Source organism: Salvia miltiorrhiza, chromosome 8 (genome assembly GCF_028751815.1).
Source record: "Salvia miltiorrhiza cultivar Shanhuang (shh) chromosome 8, IMPLAD_Smil_shh, whole genome shotgun sequence".
NCBI classification, from domain to species: domain Eukaryota; kingdom Viridiplantae; phylum Streptophyta; class Magnoliopsida; order Lamiales; family Lamiaceae; genus Salvia; species Salvia miltiorrhiza.
In genome coordinates, this window is record NC_080394.1 from 42,122,504 (window position 1) to 42,142,920 (window position 20,417).

At 37.5% G+C, this 20,417-nt stretch overlaps 1 protein-coding gene and 2 long non-coding RNA genes across 3 annotated transcripts; 1 reads left to right on the plus strand and 2 right to left on the minus strand.

Moving 5' to 3' along the window:
- Positions 1-1,897: 1,897 nt before the first annotated feature.
- LOC130997103 (uncharacterized) lies at positions 1,898-10,667 on the minus strand. The gene is made up of 3 exons (XR_009092962.1): positions 10,444-10,667; positions 2,663-2,743; positions 1,898-2,041 (listed from the first exon to the last, which is right to left on the minus strand). It is a non-coding gene; the product is annotated as an uncharacterized LOC130997103 (long non-coding RNA).
- A 2,000-nt stretch (positions 10,668-12,667) lies between these two features.
- Positions 12,668-13,903, minus strand: LOC130998493 (26S proteasome regulatory subunit 4 homolog A-like). Its single transcript, XM_057923910.1, has one exon. The coding sequence runs from the start codon at positions 13,832-13,834 to the stop codon at positions 12,668-12,670; it is 1,167 nt and encodes a 388-aa protein (XP_057779893.1). The 5' UTR covers positions 13,835-13,903.
- Positions 13,904-16,024: 2,121 nt separating this feature from the next.
- Positions 16,025-20,232, plus strand: LOC130997104 (uncharacterized). Its single transcript, XR_009092964.1, has 3 exons — positions 16,025-17,018; positions 19,313-19,376; positions 19,965-20,232. It is a non-coding gene; the product is annotated as an uncharacterized LOC130997104 (long non-coding RNA).
- The last annotated feature ends 185 nt before the right edge of the window (positions 20,233-20,417 follow it).

Here is a 20,417-nt window from a genome sequence, read left to right on the forward strand (position 1 = left end):
CAAAGAAAAACTTAAGACTAACAACGTGCTCAACAAAGGCTATTGCGAAACAAAATTATTTCCGCTGCGTATGTTATCTGTCTGACTGATCTATCCTCTGATAGTCAGGAAGATTTATAACATCTTTGTTTTTTTCTTTATCAAACTCGACTGAAGCATTACGTGCATCAGTTAAGTTCTTGTGACTTAACTGATAACTCCTTACTGAAGAGTCTTTCAGTATCAGTCGTCAACCCTGTTTTGGTCAAATCTCTTTTCAATAAACAGGTGTTTGTGTTTGTGATTAAAGTTTCGTTTTGATCTCTATATTGAGATCCTTCTGGTTTTAAAAATAGCCTATAGGTGTATTCCCCCCCATACACCTATGCGAGACCCTCCGACCTAACAATTATGTTTTTAGATTTTATGTTATGTACTGTATAATTAACACGGATTATTTTATTTTAAGAAATAATTTATATTTGTTTATATTTAAATTATATTTAATAATTTTATTTTTTTTATTCATTTAAAACATCATTCAATTCATGCGCTCACCGTGCATCGCACGGGTGGGCGTACTAGTTAAATTAAATACAACAATAAAGTCATTGTGATTTTTGTAAAGCAAACTAGGAATAAAAGCATACATTGTAATTTCAAACTAATAAATGACAACGGCTAAAAGTTATTGACCAAGGATTACATAAATCTTTAATTACTATGTCGATGTTGCAATCACATGCCATACGTGCAACTGATTGGATTTGTAACTTGTAAGCGATCATAAATACGGGTGAACAAAATATTTAAATTGAATAATTGAATTGATTCAAACCGAAATAATTCAAACCGAAATATTGAAATATGATTCAAATTTTTGATTTTTCAATTTGATACCATTTTATTTTTAAAATATAATTTGATTTTTCGGTTCAATTTGTTTCAATTTTTTGAAAATCGTATTATATTTATATAATAATATATTAATATATATATATATATATATACATATAAATATTAAATACAATTAAATTTTGATTTTTTCTTATTTTTCATTTTTTTATTTTTTCAAATTTTGATTTTTTGGTTTGTTCGGGTTATTTCAATTTTCGGATTGGTGCAATTTTAATTCTAAAAATATAGTTATTTCGGTTCGGTTTATTCAATTAATTCAGTTCAATCTTAATAAATAAAAAAATCAAATATAAATTTGATTTCGATTTGATTTCAGCAAAACATTGAACGGAAATTCGAATGCACATCATTAATCATAAAGGCCATAAATTGCGCACTTTGCCTTTGTTTTGTTGCTTTGTTTTGTTTGAGTCGAAAAAGGCCGAGATGAAATTAATCCCTAAAGCTTTCTTTTTTTTTTTTTTTTTTTTTTTTTTTTTTTAAAGCAAATCAGCTCTTTGCTAAATAATGGATGACATTGGATTGCTACCGTTCACCGTCATAACTAGTTTCCAAAAGCTTTTAAAAAACAAGAATCAAAGATAAACTTGCAAATTCATCTACTCCCCAACTCAACTTGATACTCATCACATATACAACCCCTCGGGAACACCCTCTTTCTTCTTGAACATGACCTTGTCCTTCGCCTTCTTAAAATCTGCATGTGTCACCTTCATGCGACGCTCTCTCAAAGCAAGCAAACCAGCTTCTGTGCATATGGCCTTGATATCAGCTCCAGAAAACTCATCTTTTGTCATAACAAACTGTCACACCCCAATTCTTGAAGGAATAAATATAATCGAGGTGTGAATAATTCATAGAAATAAACAAGGAACAACCTTGTAAAAACCCGAAATAGGATAGAAAGTCGGGCTATGCCCCTTTGGATCACAAGTTTTGTTTCATGCTTCTAACAACCGACATTCATTGGCATAAATTAAGTAGTGAAGAGTCTAAGCTCGGTCAGGTATATCATTTGAAATTTAACATGAAGATCTTAAGTTGGAAAAACAAAAGACTGATATGAGTAATTGCTACAGCGGAAGTCTAACATAGGAATTTATCGCTAGCCTCAGCTCCGTCCCGTCAGCACCAGCCAGCCAACCTGAAAACATTTGAAAGTATTTTTGGGCTAAGTACTAATGTACTTAGTGGGCATGCATTTTCTGAGACATCTCATATTTTAATAAAGACAGTTTATCCAATTATACTTGACATGACTTAGAAGGTTTTAAAATGAAATAACTTCTAAGCATGTTAAAATATTTTCTTTCATTTGTGCGCACATGTCACACTCCCTTTCTGTTACTCGCTGTGATCCCGGACCTTTTAGCCACCGACGGATCTCTGTCTCCCGCTTACTTGAACTGAGGGCGTAACCCAGACAAGTTTACTTTGACCTCGGGACGCTACCCAGGCAGGCCTGATATTTCTCATGCTCCGGAACACATCCAGCCGAGCACCCTTATAACGCCTCTGGTTAGAGCCCGATGGAGATCAACCCACCGAGTCAACTAACAAGTGTACACAATTCTCAAACAACGTATTAGGTCATAAGAGAACCTCAATTGATTAACTGTACGAGCCTTAAACAGAGCAGAGTGCACATAAACATTTTATTGGATAAACAGTTTTCATTACATTAAATAAACAGTTTTCATTTCATTGAAACATTTAGAGCTTAATAACTCAATCATACTTTGTACATTTGGAAAGTAATGCCCACCTGGTTAGGCAAAGCCTGAAGATCATAATCACATATAAACCTGTCTTGGGAAAGCAGCGCTAATCCCCCTGGTCACAAAGCCTACAAGAAATTCTATTCTTAATAGGTCTCGTGAAGCTAATCTTAAGTCATGGTGTAGTGCTTAATATTCTATGATTCACTTAGCCGGGTTTTCAAAATTTAGTAAATAAATAATTGAAAACTAAATTTTTGAGTTAAGGACACCAACAATATCCTTACTCGATTTTCTTAAATAATTGGAATTATAATTAAAACCAATTAAATACCTTTATTGCAAAATAAATGCAATTTTATGTCATGCTTAGCATATATTAAGTAATTTACTTAAAATATGCACATAATAATAATATAATATTATTATGCAAATTAAAAATGATTAATCAAGCTTAATAAGTCTAATTAATTAAAATAGTGCAGTCCATTATAAATAAAGAAGCTGCACAGCCCAATTGAATAAATTAATAAAGGCCCAGTTGAAAATTTAAAACAAAATCATTGGCCCAAGTAATTGAAATAAATCGGCCCACACTCAAGCCCAAAAATCGGCCCAGCTTTCTTGATTAAATAAGAGGCCCAAATGCTCTTCTAAATAAATGAGCCCACTGAAATAAAAATGGCCCAAACTCAATGCAAGCCCTAGCCCAACACTAGTCTTCCTTCCTTCTTATCTCAAAACAAACGCACGCATACACACAACCACAAACGCAGCTCACTTCCCATCTTACTCTCTCTCTCTCTTCAATTGCGGCTCTCTCTCTCAGCCATATCCCACGGCCGCGGCTCCTTCCGGCGAGACAGCCGGCGACCGGCCTCCATCTCCCTCAACCTATATCTCCTTCAACCTCCACCCTAGTCTCGATCTCCGGCGACTCAGGGAAGCGACGACGAGCGCCGTCGACTCCCTCTCTCTTCCTCCGTCCGTGGCCGAGCAACAGCAGCCATGGCCGCCGAGCTCTGCCTCCCTCCGCTGAACTCCGGCTGCCACGACCAGTAGCTGGTCGCCGCCTCTTCTCACTCTGTGTCGGACGGACGACAGCAACCAGCCATCGCCGACCGCCTCTAGTCCCCACCTTCAATCTCCACCTCCCTACCCTCTGACTTCCGGCGACTGCACAGCTTGAAGACCGCCGCCGCCGATTCCCAGCCCTCAAGCTCTCTCTCTCTCCCACTTACTCGGCCAAACTGACAGCAGCCGCTCATCTCTCTCCAGCCGTGGCCGGGCAGCAGCGGCACCGCCACCGTGCCCTCAACAAAACCCAGCCCCCTGTTCACAGATTCTCTCTCTAACTCACATCCATGGTCAAAACTCACACACCCACAAATCGAGACGATCACCGGGAGCCATCTCCTCGGCCTCTCTTCTCCTCCAGTGACTGCACGGCTCCTCTTCCGGCGACAAACGCCGCCGGCCACCCCTCTCCCGACTCGAAATTTCACACACACAACAACCACTCTCTCTTCTTTATTAACCTCAACAAAAACAGTTCATGAAAATCACTCGAATGTATGTAAATTTTATTCAAGTGCATATACAAATATATATGTTGAAATAATGTAATGAACGTATGCTGTGTGTTTCTTTGCTTGATTGAGTTGGGATTGTCTTAGAGATGAATCGAAGTGAGTGTTTCACTGTGAATAAACGAAAGGAAACATTACAATTTATAGAGTAGAATTTGAAAGTGAAACCTTGAGTTTGAGTGAGCTGCTCAAAATCTGAAATGGCTATTACTTGGTTGCTCTGCTATTCTTGTTGAACTTAAAATTTGTGAATTGTAAGTGTTTCGTGTGAAGATGGAAGGATGGAAGATGAAAGCTAAAAAAAATGGGAGTAGGTGTAGTGGATGTATTGCAGTAGTGGAGTTGGTGGTGTGCTGCAGTAGAGGAGTTAGTGGTGGGAGTAGGTGTAGGAATAAAAAATAAAATAAGATAAAATAAAATAAAAAGTCTTCCAGGTTGTACTATGAAGACTGTAATAATCGTTCAGTGTTTGCTTAAATAAAAGCTCGTAAAAATGCTTTGAATGCTAAATTAAATAAATATGCGACGCACATAAATTTAATAACTAAATTTATAAATTTTTTTTAAACACTTTTATTGGAATTAAAATAAACTCTTTTTCTCAATCCGGCGTGAATCATCTTAAATCTAAGTTTAAAATAAATTCTAAATTTAGCTCGGGGAAACGGGGTATTACATCCCTCCCTCCTTAAAAAAAAAATTCCGTCCTCGGAATTGCATATTTGATAATCTAGCTGGGGATACTAGTCTTTTATTTCATTCATCTCTTTCGTGGCCTTTTCCATCCTGTGATGGTTCCACTACATGACGAGAACAATATTATTGCCTCGTAAAACTTGAACCTTGCGATCAAGTATCTGGACTGATTTCTCTTCATAACTTAGGTCCTGGCTAGGACTCCTTTATCTTGCTTAATCAAATGCTTTGGATTAAACACATACTTTCTTAACTGAGAGACATGAAACACATTGTGCACATCTCCAATACTGGGTGGCAATGCCAACCTATAGGCTACAGGGCCTATCTTATCTAGGATCTAAAAAAAAAATCCTATATAACGGGGTCGTAACTTGCCCCTCTTTCTGAAACGTATAACTCCCTTTGAGGGAGAAACTTTGAGGAAAACTTGATCCCCAACATTGAATTCTAACTCCGATCGGCATTTATCGGCGTAAGACTTTTGTCTATCTCGAGCTTCTTTGATTCTTTGCTTGATGTGGTCGACCTTCTCAACCATCTGTTGGACCAGTTCAGGATCTAACAGCTTTCTTTCACCCATTTCATCTTAGTGAAGTGGTGAACTACATTTTCGGCCATACAAGGCCTCATCTGGATTATTCCAAATGTTGCTTGATAACTATTGTTATAAGCAAATTCTACGAGAGGTAATAAATCCTCCCAACTTCCACCTTTGTTTGCGACAATCGTTCGCAACATATCTTCTAGGATCTGAATCGTTCTTTCTGACTGTCCGTCAGTCTACGGGTGGTACGTTGTGCTGAAGTTCAGTTGAGTGCCCATTGCTTCTTGTAACCTTTTCCAGAAACATGATGTGAATCTGGTGTCACGATCTGACGTGATAGATACAGGTACACCGCGAAGGCGTACTATCTCTCTGACATATAACTTTGCAAGTTTCTCCAATCCAAAAGTCATTTGAATTAGCAGAAAGTGCGCTGACTTTGATAATCGGTCCACTATGACGCTACGTCTCTTTTCATTCCTTTCCACCAGAAAATTTTCTTCAAATCTTAGTACATCTTTGTGCTGCCTGGATTTGCAGTGTAAGGAGCATAATGAGCCTCGCTCATAATCTCGTTCTTTAATTCTTCTTTGTGTGGCACACACAATCTTTCACCAACCATAAGTGCGTTATCCTTTGCTTCAGTGAATCCTTTCGTTTCATTTGTTCATGCAGCGAGACGCATTTCCTCCAAGAACCAATCTTCTCTTTGTGCTTGCACAATTCTTTCTCTCAAATCAGGTTTAGCTGTTAGCGCAGCTACGCAACCCGATACTGAATCTGGGGGGACAAAAAAATCTCTAAACTGAGTGAGGCGAACTCACGAATCAGTTCCTTCTGCTGGGTGATGAAATATCCTAGCTTAGCCTTCGTCATTCGACTCCGAGCGTCAGCTACTACGTTCACTTTTTCTGGATGGTAACAACGGTGTTATCATAATCCTTACTAATTCGAGCCATCTTCGTTGTCTCAAGTTCAAATCCTTTTGCTCGAAGGAGTACTTTAAACTCTTATGATCTGTAAAGATCTCACACTTAACTCCATAGAGGTAGTGTCTCTAAATCTTCAGCGCGTGCACAACGGCTGCTAGTTCTAAATCATGAGTTGGGTAATTCAGCTCATGGGGCTTCAATTGACGAGACGTGTATGCTATCACTTTCTGATTTTGCATCAACACGCAACCCAATCCTAGTTTCGAGGCATCAGTATACACCACGAATCCTTCATTATCTTCTGGTATTGCTAACACTGGTGCAGTAGTCAGCCTAGTCTTGAGCTCCTTAAAACTTTGTTCTCACGCTTCAGACCAAACGTATTTAGTCCCTTTTCTCAAAAGTTGAGTCATTGGCCTAGCCAATTTCGAGAATCCTTTGATAAATCTTCTGTAGTAACCTGCTACACCGATAAAACTTCTAATCTCATTGACATTTGATGGTGCCTTCTATTCCTTGACTGTTTCGACCTTGGCGGGGTCTACTTTGATTCCTTCAGTCGACACTATGTGTCCGAGAAACATAACTTCCTTTAACCAAAATTCACACTTGTTGAATTTGGTAAACCATTTCTCATTGCGCAGGGTTTTGAGTACGATGCGTAAGTGCTCTTCATGTTGTTCTTCGGTCTTAGAGTATATGAGAATGTCGTCGACAAACACTAAGACAAAACTATCGAGATACTGATGGAAAACTATGTTCATCAGGTCCATGAAAACTGCTTGGGCATTCGTTAAATCGAAGGGCATCACTGTGAACTCGTAAAGTCCATAACGCGTTCGAAACGCTGTCTTTGGGATGTCTTCTCTTTTCATCCTGAGTTGGTGGTAACCAGATCTTAGGTCAATCTTGGAAAACACACCGACTCCTCTCAGCTGATTTAACAGGTCGTCTATCCTCGGAAGATGATATCTATTCTTATGAACTTGCTTCAACTTCTTATAATCAATACACATCCCTAGTGTATCATCTTTTCTTTGACATCTTGAATTAATGCTCCCCATAGTGACATACTATGTTGCATGAAACTAGGTCTGGTGAAAATTTGGTAATTCATTGGGAAAAAAAAAATATATCTTTGTACCTTCAAATCTGGTTTACTTCCTTAATTGTTTCCTTCGTCCTAAGTCACCTTCTCAGATATTGACTAGGGAATTCTAACATCAAACTTTTCTCATCGTTTTCGTAACTTTCACTTCGAGAATTAATGGCACTCCTTCTGCCATGTGAACTCATTTTCCCATTTTCAAATGGTTATTTAATGGGGGTTTCTAAGTTTCCAGTGTGGTGGCGTTCCAACTTTATTCTTGTTGTAGCTTCTGGCACTTTAGCCAAAACATTCACTCTCTTAGCTTGAGCCAACTAGCCTTGGCGTTGGGTTATACCTTAAGTTTAGTTCTAGTGTTTTCCTTCCATCTAGTGTTTTCCTTCCATTTAAGGGTTTCATCTATTTCTTTCATTCTATTTCATTTTTCATTACCTCCATCTTGAGGTGGTGTACATATCTTGTTTGTGCGTGAACTTTTTCCTTCTCCAATTGTTGTAGTGACTCGGTGGTGAGAGTCTCGTTCATTGTTTGTTCCTTCATAATATCTCCCTGGTTTACTAGGGGAAATGAAAATCACATGACGCGTTTCATTTACGAACTCCTTTACGCATTTCTCATTATTGTCCACCATGAGGACCACATATTGATAGCTGGTTGAAAACTTCACCATACTCACTATCTGCTCCAGTTCTTCGCTTGGGATTCCAAAAATCGCTTTCATTACCAAAAGAAGGTCAAAAGACAACTTGATACTTAGTGCATCGTTCAAAGGTTGAAAACTAATGACAACTGAGTAATTCTAATCGCTACTATACTTATCGTGATAAAAGGATATCCTATTGTGACAACTATATAGTGCGAGTCTATATATTGGGATGATGCTCTACTTCGAGATCAAAAATCTTAATTGACAATCACCGAGATCTTAGTCATGTGGGCTGGCCAGACCCAACAAAACGAATCACTCAGTCAAATGGGAGTTTCGCCCCCAATCATGTCAACTTCTTATTCATGTAAAGCTCTGGTCAAACTTCTAACTTTAAAACACTTACTAACAAGTACTTCATCATCAGTTACTGATACCATGAAAGTCCATTCTATGCCGTTCTAGCAAAGCTATTACGACTAACATCATAATCATAAGCAACATAAGTTCTTATGTGAAAAACTTAATCTCACCGCTATTGAAATAGCTCAAGTGAATCCTTAGTCTTAAGGCAGTGCCTCTATGTTGTAACATCTCTATGTTAAACATTTCTATCTTACCAGTCTTTACTTAAATCGATCAAGCGGTGCTATCACGATTAACATTCTCAAAATATTCTTGGGTGGTACTCAAACGGTTTGTAAGAGGATCCACCATTCTAATCGTATAGGCAGCTAGCCTAAAACGACAACATAAAGCTTTCTCATTCATTCATACATACATACATACTTCTGTTTCTTTTGAAACCTTAACATATATGGACATTTAAAGTCCCTTTCATGAAAACTTTGCTGGTGCCGGAAAGATTCAAAGAATCTAACTCGACCATTCATCTGGTATTCGTGAAAGGCTCAATAGTCCTGAACACGACTTTAACTCATCTTATCGTTAAGGGCTCGGGTAGTCCCAAACACGATACTTACTTATCTTATCGTTAAGGGCTCAGGTTGTCCCAAACACGATACTGAGCTTGGTTATATGAGTCGGAGACCCAAGATAACAATATGAAAGCGATTAGCAATTCATAACTTATAACATATGGAAAACGATAAGCAATTCACATAGCATCATTCATTGAAGCGCACATTTTTTTCTTGGAAACATTCATAACATCTAAAATACATATATGTATATTTTTGAAACTATTATCGTACCTTTGTTGCGGCAGTGTGACGGCGAGCTGAGGGCTACTGACATTCTTAGAAGTCTAGAGATACTATTCTAGACTCGACATCAAAAGCTTATGGTTATCAGAAACATGAAAGAAAACTCATGCTCTGATACCATTCTGTCACACCCCAATTCTTGAAGGAATAAATATAATCGAGGTGTGAATAATTCATAGAAATAAACAAGGAACAACCTTGTAAAAACCCGAAATAGGATAGAAAGTCGGGCTATGCCCCTTTGGATCACAAGTTTTGTTTCATGCTTCTAACAACCGACATTCATTGGCATAAATTAAGTAGTGAAGAGTCTAAGCTCGGTCAGGTATATCATTTGAAATTTAACATGAAGATCTTAAGTTGGAAAAACAAAAGACTGATATGAGTAATTGCTACAGCGGAAGTCTAACATAGGAATTTATCGCTAGCCTCAGCTCCGTCCCGTCAGCACCAGCCAGCCAACCTGAAAACATTTGAAAGTATTTTTGGGCTAAGTACTAATGTACTTAGTGGGCATGCATTTTCTGAGACATCTCATATTTTAATAAAGACAGTTTATCCAATTATACTTGACATGACTTAGAAGGTTTTAAAATGAAATAACTTCTAAGCATGTTAAAATATTTTCTTTCATTTGTGCGCACATGTCACACTCTCTTTCTGTTACTCGCTGTGATCCCGGACCTTTTAGCCACCGACGGATCTCTGTCTCCCGCTTACTTGAACTGAGGGCGTAACCCAGACAAGTTTACTTTGACCTCGGGACGCTACCCAGGCAGGCCTGATATTTCTCATGCTCCGGAACACATCCAGCCGAGCACCCTTATAACGCCTCTGGTTAGAGCCCGATGGAGATCAACCCACCGAGTCAACTAACAAGTGTACACAATTCTCAAACAACGTATTAGGTCATAAGAGAACCTCAATTGATTAACTGTACGAGCCTTAAACAGAGCAGAGTGCACATAAACATTTTATTGGATAAACAGTTTTCATTACATTAAATAAACAGTTTTCATTTCATTGAAACATTTAGAGCTTAATAACTCAATCATACTTTGTACATTTGGAAAGTAATGCCCACCTGGTTAGGCAAAGCCTGAAGATCATAATCACATATAAACCTGTCTTGGGAAAGCAGCGCTAATCCCCCTGGTCACAAAGCCTACAAGAAATTCTATTCTTAATAGGTCTCGTGAAGCTAATCTTAAGTCATGGTGTAGTGCTTAATATTCTATGATTCACTTAGCCGGGTTTTCAAAATTTAGTAAATAAATAATTGAAAACTAAATTTTTGAGTTAAGGACACCAACAATATCCTTACTCGATTTTCTTAAATAATTGGAATTATAATTAAAACCAATTAAATACCTTTATTGCAAAATAAATGCAATTTTATGTCATGCTTAGCATATATTAAGTAATTTACTTAAAATATGCACATAATAATAATATAATATTATTATGCAAATTAAAAATGATTAATCAAGCTTAATAAGTCTAATTAATTAAAATAGTGCAGTCCATTATAAATAAAGAAGCTGCACAGCCCAATTGAATAAATTAATAAAGGCCCAGTTGAAAATTTAAAACAAAATCATTGGCCCAAGTAATTGAAATAAATCGGCCCACACTCAAGCCCAAAAATCGGCCCAGCTTTCTTGATTAAATAAGAGGCCCAAATGCTCTTCTAAATAAATGAGCCCACTGAAATAAAAATGGCCCAAACTCAATGCAAGCCCTAGCCCAACACTAGTCTTCCTTCCTTCTTATCTCAAAACAAACGCACGCATACACACAACCACAAACGCAGCTCACTTCCCATCTTACTCTCTCTCTCTCTTCAATTGCGGCTCTCTCTCTCAGCCATATCCCACGGCCGCGGCTCCTTCCGGCGAGACAGCCGGCGACCGGCCTCCATCTCCCTCAACCTATATCTCCTTCAACCTCCACCCTAGTCTCGATCTCCGGCGACTCAGGGAAGCGACGACGAGCGCCGTCGACTCCCTCTCTCTTCCTCCGTCCGTGGCCGAGCAACAGCAGCCATGGCCGCCGAGCTCTGCCTCCCTCCGCTGAACTCCGGCTGCCACGACCAGTAGCTGGTCGCCGCCTCTTCTCACTCTGTGTCGGACGGACGACAGCAACCAGCCATCGCCGACCGCCTCTAGTCCCCACCTTCAATCTCCACCTCCCTACCCTCTGACTTCCGGCGACTGCACAGCTTGAAGACCGCCGCCGCCGATTCCCAGCCCTCAAGCTCTCTCTCTCTCCCACTTACTCGGCCAAACTGACAGCAGCCGCTCATCTCTCTCCAGCCGTGGCCGGGCAGCAGCGGCACCGCCACCGTGCCCTCAACAAAACCCAGCCCCCTGTTCACAGATTCTCTCTCTAACTCACATCCATGGTCAAAACTCACACACCCACAAATCGAGACGATCACCGGGAGCCATCTCCTCGGCCTCTCTTCTCCTCCAGTGACTGCACGGCTCCTCTTCCGGCGACAAACGCCGCCGGCCACCCCTCTCCCGACTCGAAATTTCACACACACAACAACCACTCTCTCTTCTTTATTAACCTCAACAAAAACAGTTCATGAAAATCACTCGAATGTATGTAAATTTTATTCAAGTGCATATACAAATATATATGTTGAAATAATGTAATGAACGTATGCTGTGTGTTTCTTTGCTTGATTGAGTTGGGATTGTCTTAGAGATGAATCGAAGTGAGTGTTTCACTGTGAATAAACGAAAGGAAACATTACAATTTATAGAGTAGAATTTGAAAGTGAAACCTTGAGTTTGAGTGAGCTGCTCAAAATCTGAAATGGCTATTACTTGGTTGCTCTGCTATTCTTGTTGAACTTAAAATTTGTGAATTGTAAGTGTTTCGTGTGAAGATGGAAGGATGGAAGATGAAAGCTAAAAAAAATGGGAGTAGGTGTAGTGGATGTATTGCAGTAGTGGAGTTGGTGGTGTGCTGCAGTAGAGGAGTTAGTGGTGGGAGTAGGTGTAGGAATAAAAAATAAAATAAAATAAAATAAGATAAAATAAAATAAAAAGTCTTCCAGGTTGTACTATGAAGACTGTAATAATCGTTCAGTGTTTGCTTAAATAAAAGCTCGTAAAAATGCTTTGAATGCTAAATTAAATAAATATGCGACGCACATAAATTTAATAACTAAATTTATAAATTTTTTTTAAACACTTTTATTGGAATTAAAATAAACTCTTTTTCTCAATCCGGCTTGAATCATCTTAAATCTAAGTTTAAAATAAATTCTAAATTTAGCTCGGGGAAACGGGGTATTACACAAACTCTTCTAGGTTCACATCATCAGCTAATGTCATCCTTGATGTGTGAATCTGGAAAATCCGCCTTCTTGTCTTGATATCTGGTAGAGGGAATTCAATCTTTCTATCTATTCTACCTGGCCTAAGTAACGCAGGATCAAGACTTTCAATTTTATTCGTCGCAAGAATCACTTTCACATCACCTCTTGAATCAAAACCATCTAACTGATTCAGCAATTCCAACATTGTCCTCTGAATTTCACGTTCACCACCTGAGTGGGCATCATACCTTTTTGTACCAACAGCATCAATTTCATCAATGAAGACAATTGACGGTGAGAGGTCATCAGCAACTCTAAAGAGTTCTCTCACCAACTTAGGGCCATCTCCCAGGTACTTTTGAATTAATTCACTTCCAACAACACGCAAGAAAGTTGCAGAAGTAGAATTTGCCACAGCCTTTGCAAGTAATGTTTTTCCAGTTCCAGGCTCTCCATAGAGTATAACACCCTTGGGAGGTTTAATACCAATATCTTCATATAATTCAGGGTGCGTTAATGGAAGCTCAACTGCCTCTTTGATCTCCTGGATCTGGGCATCAAGTCCACCAATATCAGCATATGACTCCAAAGGAGCCTTCTCAACCTTCATCACTGATACCATGGGGTCGACATCATCTTGAAGCAGTCCAACAACTGAAAGAACCTTATTGTGCATCAGAATCGCGCATCCCGGCTCCAGCTGATCCTTATCGACGAACGACAATATCCCAACATAATACTCCGGCCCGACCGACGAGGAGACGATGGCGTGGTTCTCATCAATCAGCTCCTCCAAATTCCCGACGCTCATTGGCGTGCCCCGCAGGTCGTCAACCTTGGACCGATCCTCCTCCGTCTTCTCCTCCTGTGGCTTTAGCCGCTCCTGATTGGCCACGAATTCCTCCTCCATCAGCAGATAGTCCTTGATTCTCTCCAGCTTCAGGAGCCGCAGCTTGCACTTCGTCAGCGGCGTCACCGCCGGAATCCGTGCAGCCGCCTCCGGGCCCTTCTGCTTGCGCTGCTTGCGTCCGACGCGAGCCGGCGGCGCCGCCGGTTCGAATTTCTTTTCCTTCTTGTCGCCTTCGTTCTTGCGGTCGCCGGGGAGCTGCCGATTGAGGCCGCCGGGAGTGCCCTGACCCATTATTAGAAGGCGAAATTAGGGTTTGTGGATTAGAGATTGGGCAAATATGCCAATCCCTAAAGCTTTCTATTAACAAAGAAGTGACATGTATCCCGATTAGTCTCAGTTTAATATATTAAAGGGTAAATATCATTTTAAATTTCAAAATTTACGCGTTATCAATAATATTTTGAACTATCGAAAATTATTTTTTAAACCTTAAACTATCAATTTTGTATTAATTGTACCATTCATCATTTTTTTGGCTCCAAAAATTTGATGTGGCTCACCGAATCCCACAATTTATTTAGAATTGTTCTTTCTTGACCTACATTATACTCCCTCTGTCCCAGCTTTTAGTATCCAACTTTTCTTTTTTGGCCGTCCCACATTTTGGTATCCATTTATATTTTTAGTAAAACTAGGTGGGGCCCTTACTCCACTTTAATTATTTTAACTCTCACATAAAATGTGGAACCCTTATTCCACTTACAACACATCAATCACTTTATTAAAACCCGTGCCGTTCTCAACTGGATACCAAAAGCCGGGACGGGGGGAGTATAAAACTACGTGATTACATGCGTTACTAATTGAAAATTCAAATGGTGAAAAATGGATGAAGGGTACAATTGATACAAAATTGATAGTTCAAGGTTTAAAAAAACATTTTCGATAGTTCAAGATATAATTGATAGTGCGAAAATAGTTTAGGGTTTAAAGTGATATTTACCCTATATTAAAGGGAAAAGTAGCAAATAGCCCCTTATCATATAAGCCCCTAACATATTTATTTCACCATCTTTTGATTTTGGGCTGTTAGCCCCTCAACATCTCATAAGGAGTGCAAAATTCTCCCTATTCTTGACGAACACTTAATTCTGTCCAATATTTTTTTTTCTATTTTTCAAGTGGGTCCCATTCTATTTATCAATGTATTAGAAAGAATGAACTTTTTTTTATTTGGTATTTTTAATGAACTTTCATATTGTTTGATATAATCTCGAAAATATTGTCTCAAGCTTTGTAGAAGCAGACAAGTTTCGTGCTTTAGTTTTTTATTGTTTCATTTAGTTCTATTTTTTTTTTCACCGGGTTTCACTTAATTTTGCTATGTTGAAGAAGAAAATTTTCATTTTTTTTTTCTTTAATTTATTTCTAGGTGCATTTGATTAAGAGTGGATTTTGAAAATAGCCACTTTGGAATAGTAAATTTTAAAAATACCCACTAAGATAAAAAAGTAAAACAATACCCACACATACCATTTTACCCTTGCATATAAAAATTTAAAAAATACCCACGAATTCACAACTGTCATTAATTTTGGTTGTGAATTCAAGCTTTGAAACTCGAATTCACAACTGAATAGCTACTATTGGTTGTGAATTCAAGTTTTAAAGTTTGAATTCACAACTAAAAATAGTAGTAGTTGTGAATTCACAACTATAAATAATATTAGTTGTGAATTCACAACTAGAAATAGTGTTGGTTGTGAATTCAAATTTTATTGGTTGTGAATTCACAACCAACGTTGGTAATTCAATTGTGAATTCATAATTCAGTTGTGAATTCATCAAGTTAGTTATGAATTCAAGAACATCAAGTTGTGAATTCATAGATTTAGTTGTGAATTCAATAATATTTGTACAAAATTGCGTGATTTCATCAATTTCTTCATTACTTGTATTGTTTTTATTAATATTACACAATTTTCAATCTGCAGATGAAGTAATCATGGTGGATATTAGCAATAAAAATCAAGTAATACAATGAAAAAAAAGCACCGAAATTCAAACCAAACCACACAATATTTTTCCAATTGCAACAAAATGTTGATCTCTTCGATGGTGAAAGTGACCTTCTTGAGGTTGATGGATTTGATAGTGCCTTTTTCGGAAACCTGAACATGTGCCTTTTTCCCACGCTCATCAATCAAGGTCAACAAACATTTGAGATTTTAGACTTGTCGACGACGCCATAAGGGTCGCACTCCTCCATCGGCCACCACTCCAAGGAATCCGGCCATGCATCGCCACAATCCCGAGAAATCATGTTCTAAAATTGGAATCGGAGAAGTGAAATCATTCTCATCGAGGCGGAATTGGGAATCCAATTGATATGAGGAGAGACCTGGATCTATTCTAGATCGGAAAGTTAAAGTACTAAGGAATAAGTCGATACCCTTAATAAAGGTACTTTGGAAGCATCATGATCAAGAAGAGGCGACGTGGGAACTCGAGTCTAGCATGAAGGAGAAGTACCCAAAATTATTTCCTGTGGTACAAATTTCGGGACGAAATTTCTTTTAAGGGGGATAGTATGTCATACCCCGACTTTTAATCCCTGATTAAGGGCTTAATTATTAATAATTAGGGTTCGGCATCCATTAATAATAAAACTGGTTTGATTTATCTGATGTGATTTAATCGTTATATATGTGTTTTAATGTGCTTAGTTAAAGAAATTTTTATAAATGCAGTGCATAAGTTTTAATTGGTGAGTTAAGTGTATTTATATGAGCAAGTTATTATGATTTTTATTTGAGGATTATAGCACTTGGAATTTTAATTAAGTTTCCAAAGCAAGTGTAGTTTATTTTTACCGAGAAATCAAAGAATGTCGGTTTATGGAAATTTTTCCAAACAAAATATTTTCAAATTATTTTTCCTATGATGAGGAATATTATAATTGAGTGAGTGCACTAATATTAGTGCCATATTTATTTTAAATTTTGGTCACAAGAGTTTTGTGTTATAGCATTTCATTAATTAGTGATTAGTCTTTCATGATTTTAATACATGGTTTATTCCTACACCACATACTACCTTACACACACATGATTATTTTAATTAATTGAGCATGTGTTTAATTCCTAACCTTGCATGAGAAGGGAACAAGTGGCCAAGTGGGCTTTTAATATTCATTAACTACTTAGGAAACTTAGTGACCAAGTTTAGCATTAAACAAAAGCATTTCCTCTCTCTTCGTCCCCTCTCATTTTCGTCCATCTCTCTCTCCCTCTCTACTCTCACTATTTTCTTTTCAATCCATCATGGAAGAACACTCCAAAGCTTCTAAACACATAGATCCACCATCACCATTCCTAGAGCTAGCCTTCAATCACCAAGAATCAAGAGAATGATCAAGCTAGAGTTTCCAAACCCAAGTGGATCAAAGAGTTCGCCATTTTCTTAAATATTGAGGGTAAGTGGATCAACCTTAAGATTCCTTAAATCTACCTCCATTTCTTGATGTTTTGATGGAAGAAATTTAAACCCCTCCATCATTTCTCTAATTTTCGAAAATTGGGGGTATTTTTACCCTTCAAATATTTTCACTTTCTTTTCTTAAATCGAGGCAATAATTATGTAATTGAGAACCTATTGAGTTGATATCCATGAGTTTTTAAAAGGATTAGAAAGGATTTTGAATTTTCAAAGAGTTTAGTTTGCTAAATTTGGGAAGTTTTGGATTTGAGGTTGATTGATGAATTGATGGATGATATATGCTATTGAGAGTGTTTATATGAGATTTGATGGATTGGATTGATGGTTGAAATTGATCAGTAATTTTTTATATGAGTTAGTTTGATGTAATTTGGGTAAAATTGATTCTATGGTTTAATTTACTAATTGATTGCTTATTTATGCTATTAAGTGTGCCAATTTGATTAATCTAAGGTTGGATTAATGATTTATGTATGTTTGTAGATTTTCAAAAAAATTAGTTTGTTAAAAATTGGGACTTTGTGATCTATGTGTTAATTGATTAAATTGGCTAAGTTTAATTGTTATTAAGCATGATAGAAATGATAATTAGGGATCAATTTGGTTAATTGTCAAGAATGCCTAAAATTGGTTAAGTTTAGTTTGCTAATAATTGGGAACTTTTGATTAATGAGATAAATACTTGAATTGATGATGTTTATATGTTAGTTAGACTACTAGCAAGGAGAAAGCATGATTAATTTGACTAATGATGTTGATTTGTGAAAATTTCTCGAGTTTAGTTTGCGTGCATACATGAGATCTTGTATATAAGATGAGTTATGAGTCGAGCATGTTTATATATGGCTATTTGATGATAAATTGAGCTTGTATATGCGATATGAGACGAAACGGACCAACTCCTAATGACTTATGTGTTGGCCGAATGTAAGGAGAAAAAGGGGAAGTCGATGTTTGAATTTTCTTGAGTTATATGATCATGTATTTATGTTATTGTGATTTATATGAGCTTAATTTGAATTTTTGAGAATTTTTCATCGAAGAAGTCCGGAATTTAGGTATATTTGCTTTATGCTCAAGTTTGGAGTTAATTTGAGAACCTTTTTAAAGGCTACTGACCTACTGTTTTCGACGCGATTTTGATGTCCAAAAGCCATGAAAATTTTATGGTAAGTATATTTGAGAGTTTTGAGCACACCGGTAAAATTTCAAGTCATTCCAACTTCGTTTGATATTTCTTTAAAATGAAAAACCTAAACTGCACATTACTACCGAGAATTTCAGAGAACAGGGGAAAGAGTCTTTAATTTCAGTAGCTTCCTGTGTGATATAGATTTTCAAATTTTTATGGTATTAACCTTATTGTGTTATCTAGATATCCACCAAATTTGAGCCCAGTTTGACAACGTTTACTATTTTTCAAAAATCAAAGTTTTCAATTGCCCAAAACTGCCGAATATGGTAGATCGTGGTAAAAACGTCATATCTCTCAAACCACTTGGAGTTTTCGACTCTACTTTTTTTATATGAAACTATACTTGAAGATCTTTCTTTCAGTATGAGTCTCGAGTCCAGGAGATGTCGGAGTCAGAACAGATTAAAATTTGAAGTTGAATCAATGTAAAAACAGAGCATGTTTTAATGATGTTTGATTGTGATTCTTATGTGCCTTATGTGATTGTGTTGTCTATGTGTTTGAATGAGATTAGACGAGCCTTATATGAGAGATAAATCGAGACTTAGTACCAATGATTTTCTTGAAACCTATCCTTGAATTTAAGGATTTGAGATGAGTGGAGAGTTTATATAGAGTTGAGTAAGGAGATAGAATATGAGATAGAGCATGAGTTAAGGCTTTAGGAGTATGGATTTTAAAAGGATTAAAATGTTTTAAATCAATTCCATTTTAATGGAGTTTAAAATGCTTATTTAAGTCATTTATAAATGAATAATGGAATTTCGTATTTATTTACATGGAAATGAAATGTATAGAATGTTATAAGATGGTGCATGATTATTATCTCTTATGTGAACATGTAAATTTCTAAATGATATTAAGTTTAAGGATGTTGAATTCTTTTATTTTGTTTGTCATGTGGTTACGTGATATTATGTGGTTAGTCGATGTTATGTTGGTTTTTGATTGTTTTAATCGAAATGAATTATGGATGCTAGAACCCTAAAACACTAAAAGATACCCTAAGCACGTAGAATTAGACTTTATCTTGTGACAATTTTCTTCACGAACTTATCGACTCTACATCAATGAAGGTCCGGGCGACAGGAAGTGAAGCCGAAGAAGAAGCGACTCCACGCTAGCTTAAGAACGTTTGAGGTGGGCATTACTTTTACTATACGTATATAGAGATCCCCTGCGTGTCGTAGGCCTCTTATACGAATATATGCATGAGATGATTTTAACTGTTAATTTCAGTTTTATGAAAAGTTCAAATGATAAATGACTCTTATGAAATGTTTATGAAATGAAATGAAATGTTTATGAAATGATTGACTGCCAAAAATGTTTATGTTTTACGTATGTATCCTATCTGTGTTGGTTCGCCAACTTTAAAGGAAATCCAATTGGGATCCTATGCTAGACAAAGGTCGCTAGCTAGGGTTAACGTGCACACTTATGGAGACCGCGAGTCGCTTGCGACCGGTCTTGGCGTCCGTGGTAAGGAGGCCTCCTTCCCGGCGCGTGACAGAAAGGAACAGATATGGATCATATGAAGGAAAATGGGTCGGCCGGCCAATCTTATGAAAATGAATGAAATGTTTTAGTAAGCGCAAGACTTTCAAGAAAACCCCTGTGTGTTACTGTTGGCAGTTCAATTTATATATGTTATGCATGACTGTATTTTCGGCATATGTCCACTGAGTATTTTTATACTCAGCCCTGCATGTATTTCTAAATGTGCAGATTGAGTAGCTGATGGAATGGAATGGTGTTGAGCGGGTGTTCCTTTGATCATTTCAAGAAATGTAACCTTGAGTATACATCTTCATATGTATATCTCACACGTTTTCCGCTGCAAAACACTTTGATTAGGATAACTCTATGTTATGAAGTTGTGACACGTGATATTGGGTAACCCACCTTAATCAGTTCTCCTTTATGTGTATGTGTTATAAGTATCCAAATGATCATATATGATCCTAACATTTTATCTATAAGTGACATTTCCATATACTTTAATGTTAAGTAATTATCCATCTCCATTCCCACTCATTAATTCTCATCCCAAGTCATAATCCCGGCTAAACCGTCATTAAGGGTAGCGGGCTGACTCATCCTAAAACACCTAACGGATGGACTCGAATTTATACGAGGTCGTCCTAGGGTGGTAAGGTGACTCAAGTCGTCTCTCAAGGA

What these genes read in the sequence shown, in the direction of transcription:
- LOC130998493 (XM_057923910.1), bottom strand. Translation starts at nt 13,834, where the DNA reads ATGGGTCAGGGCACTCCCGGCGGCCTCAATCGGCAGCTCCCCGGCGAC.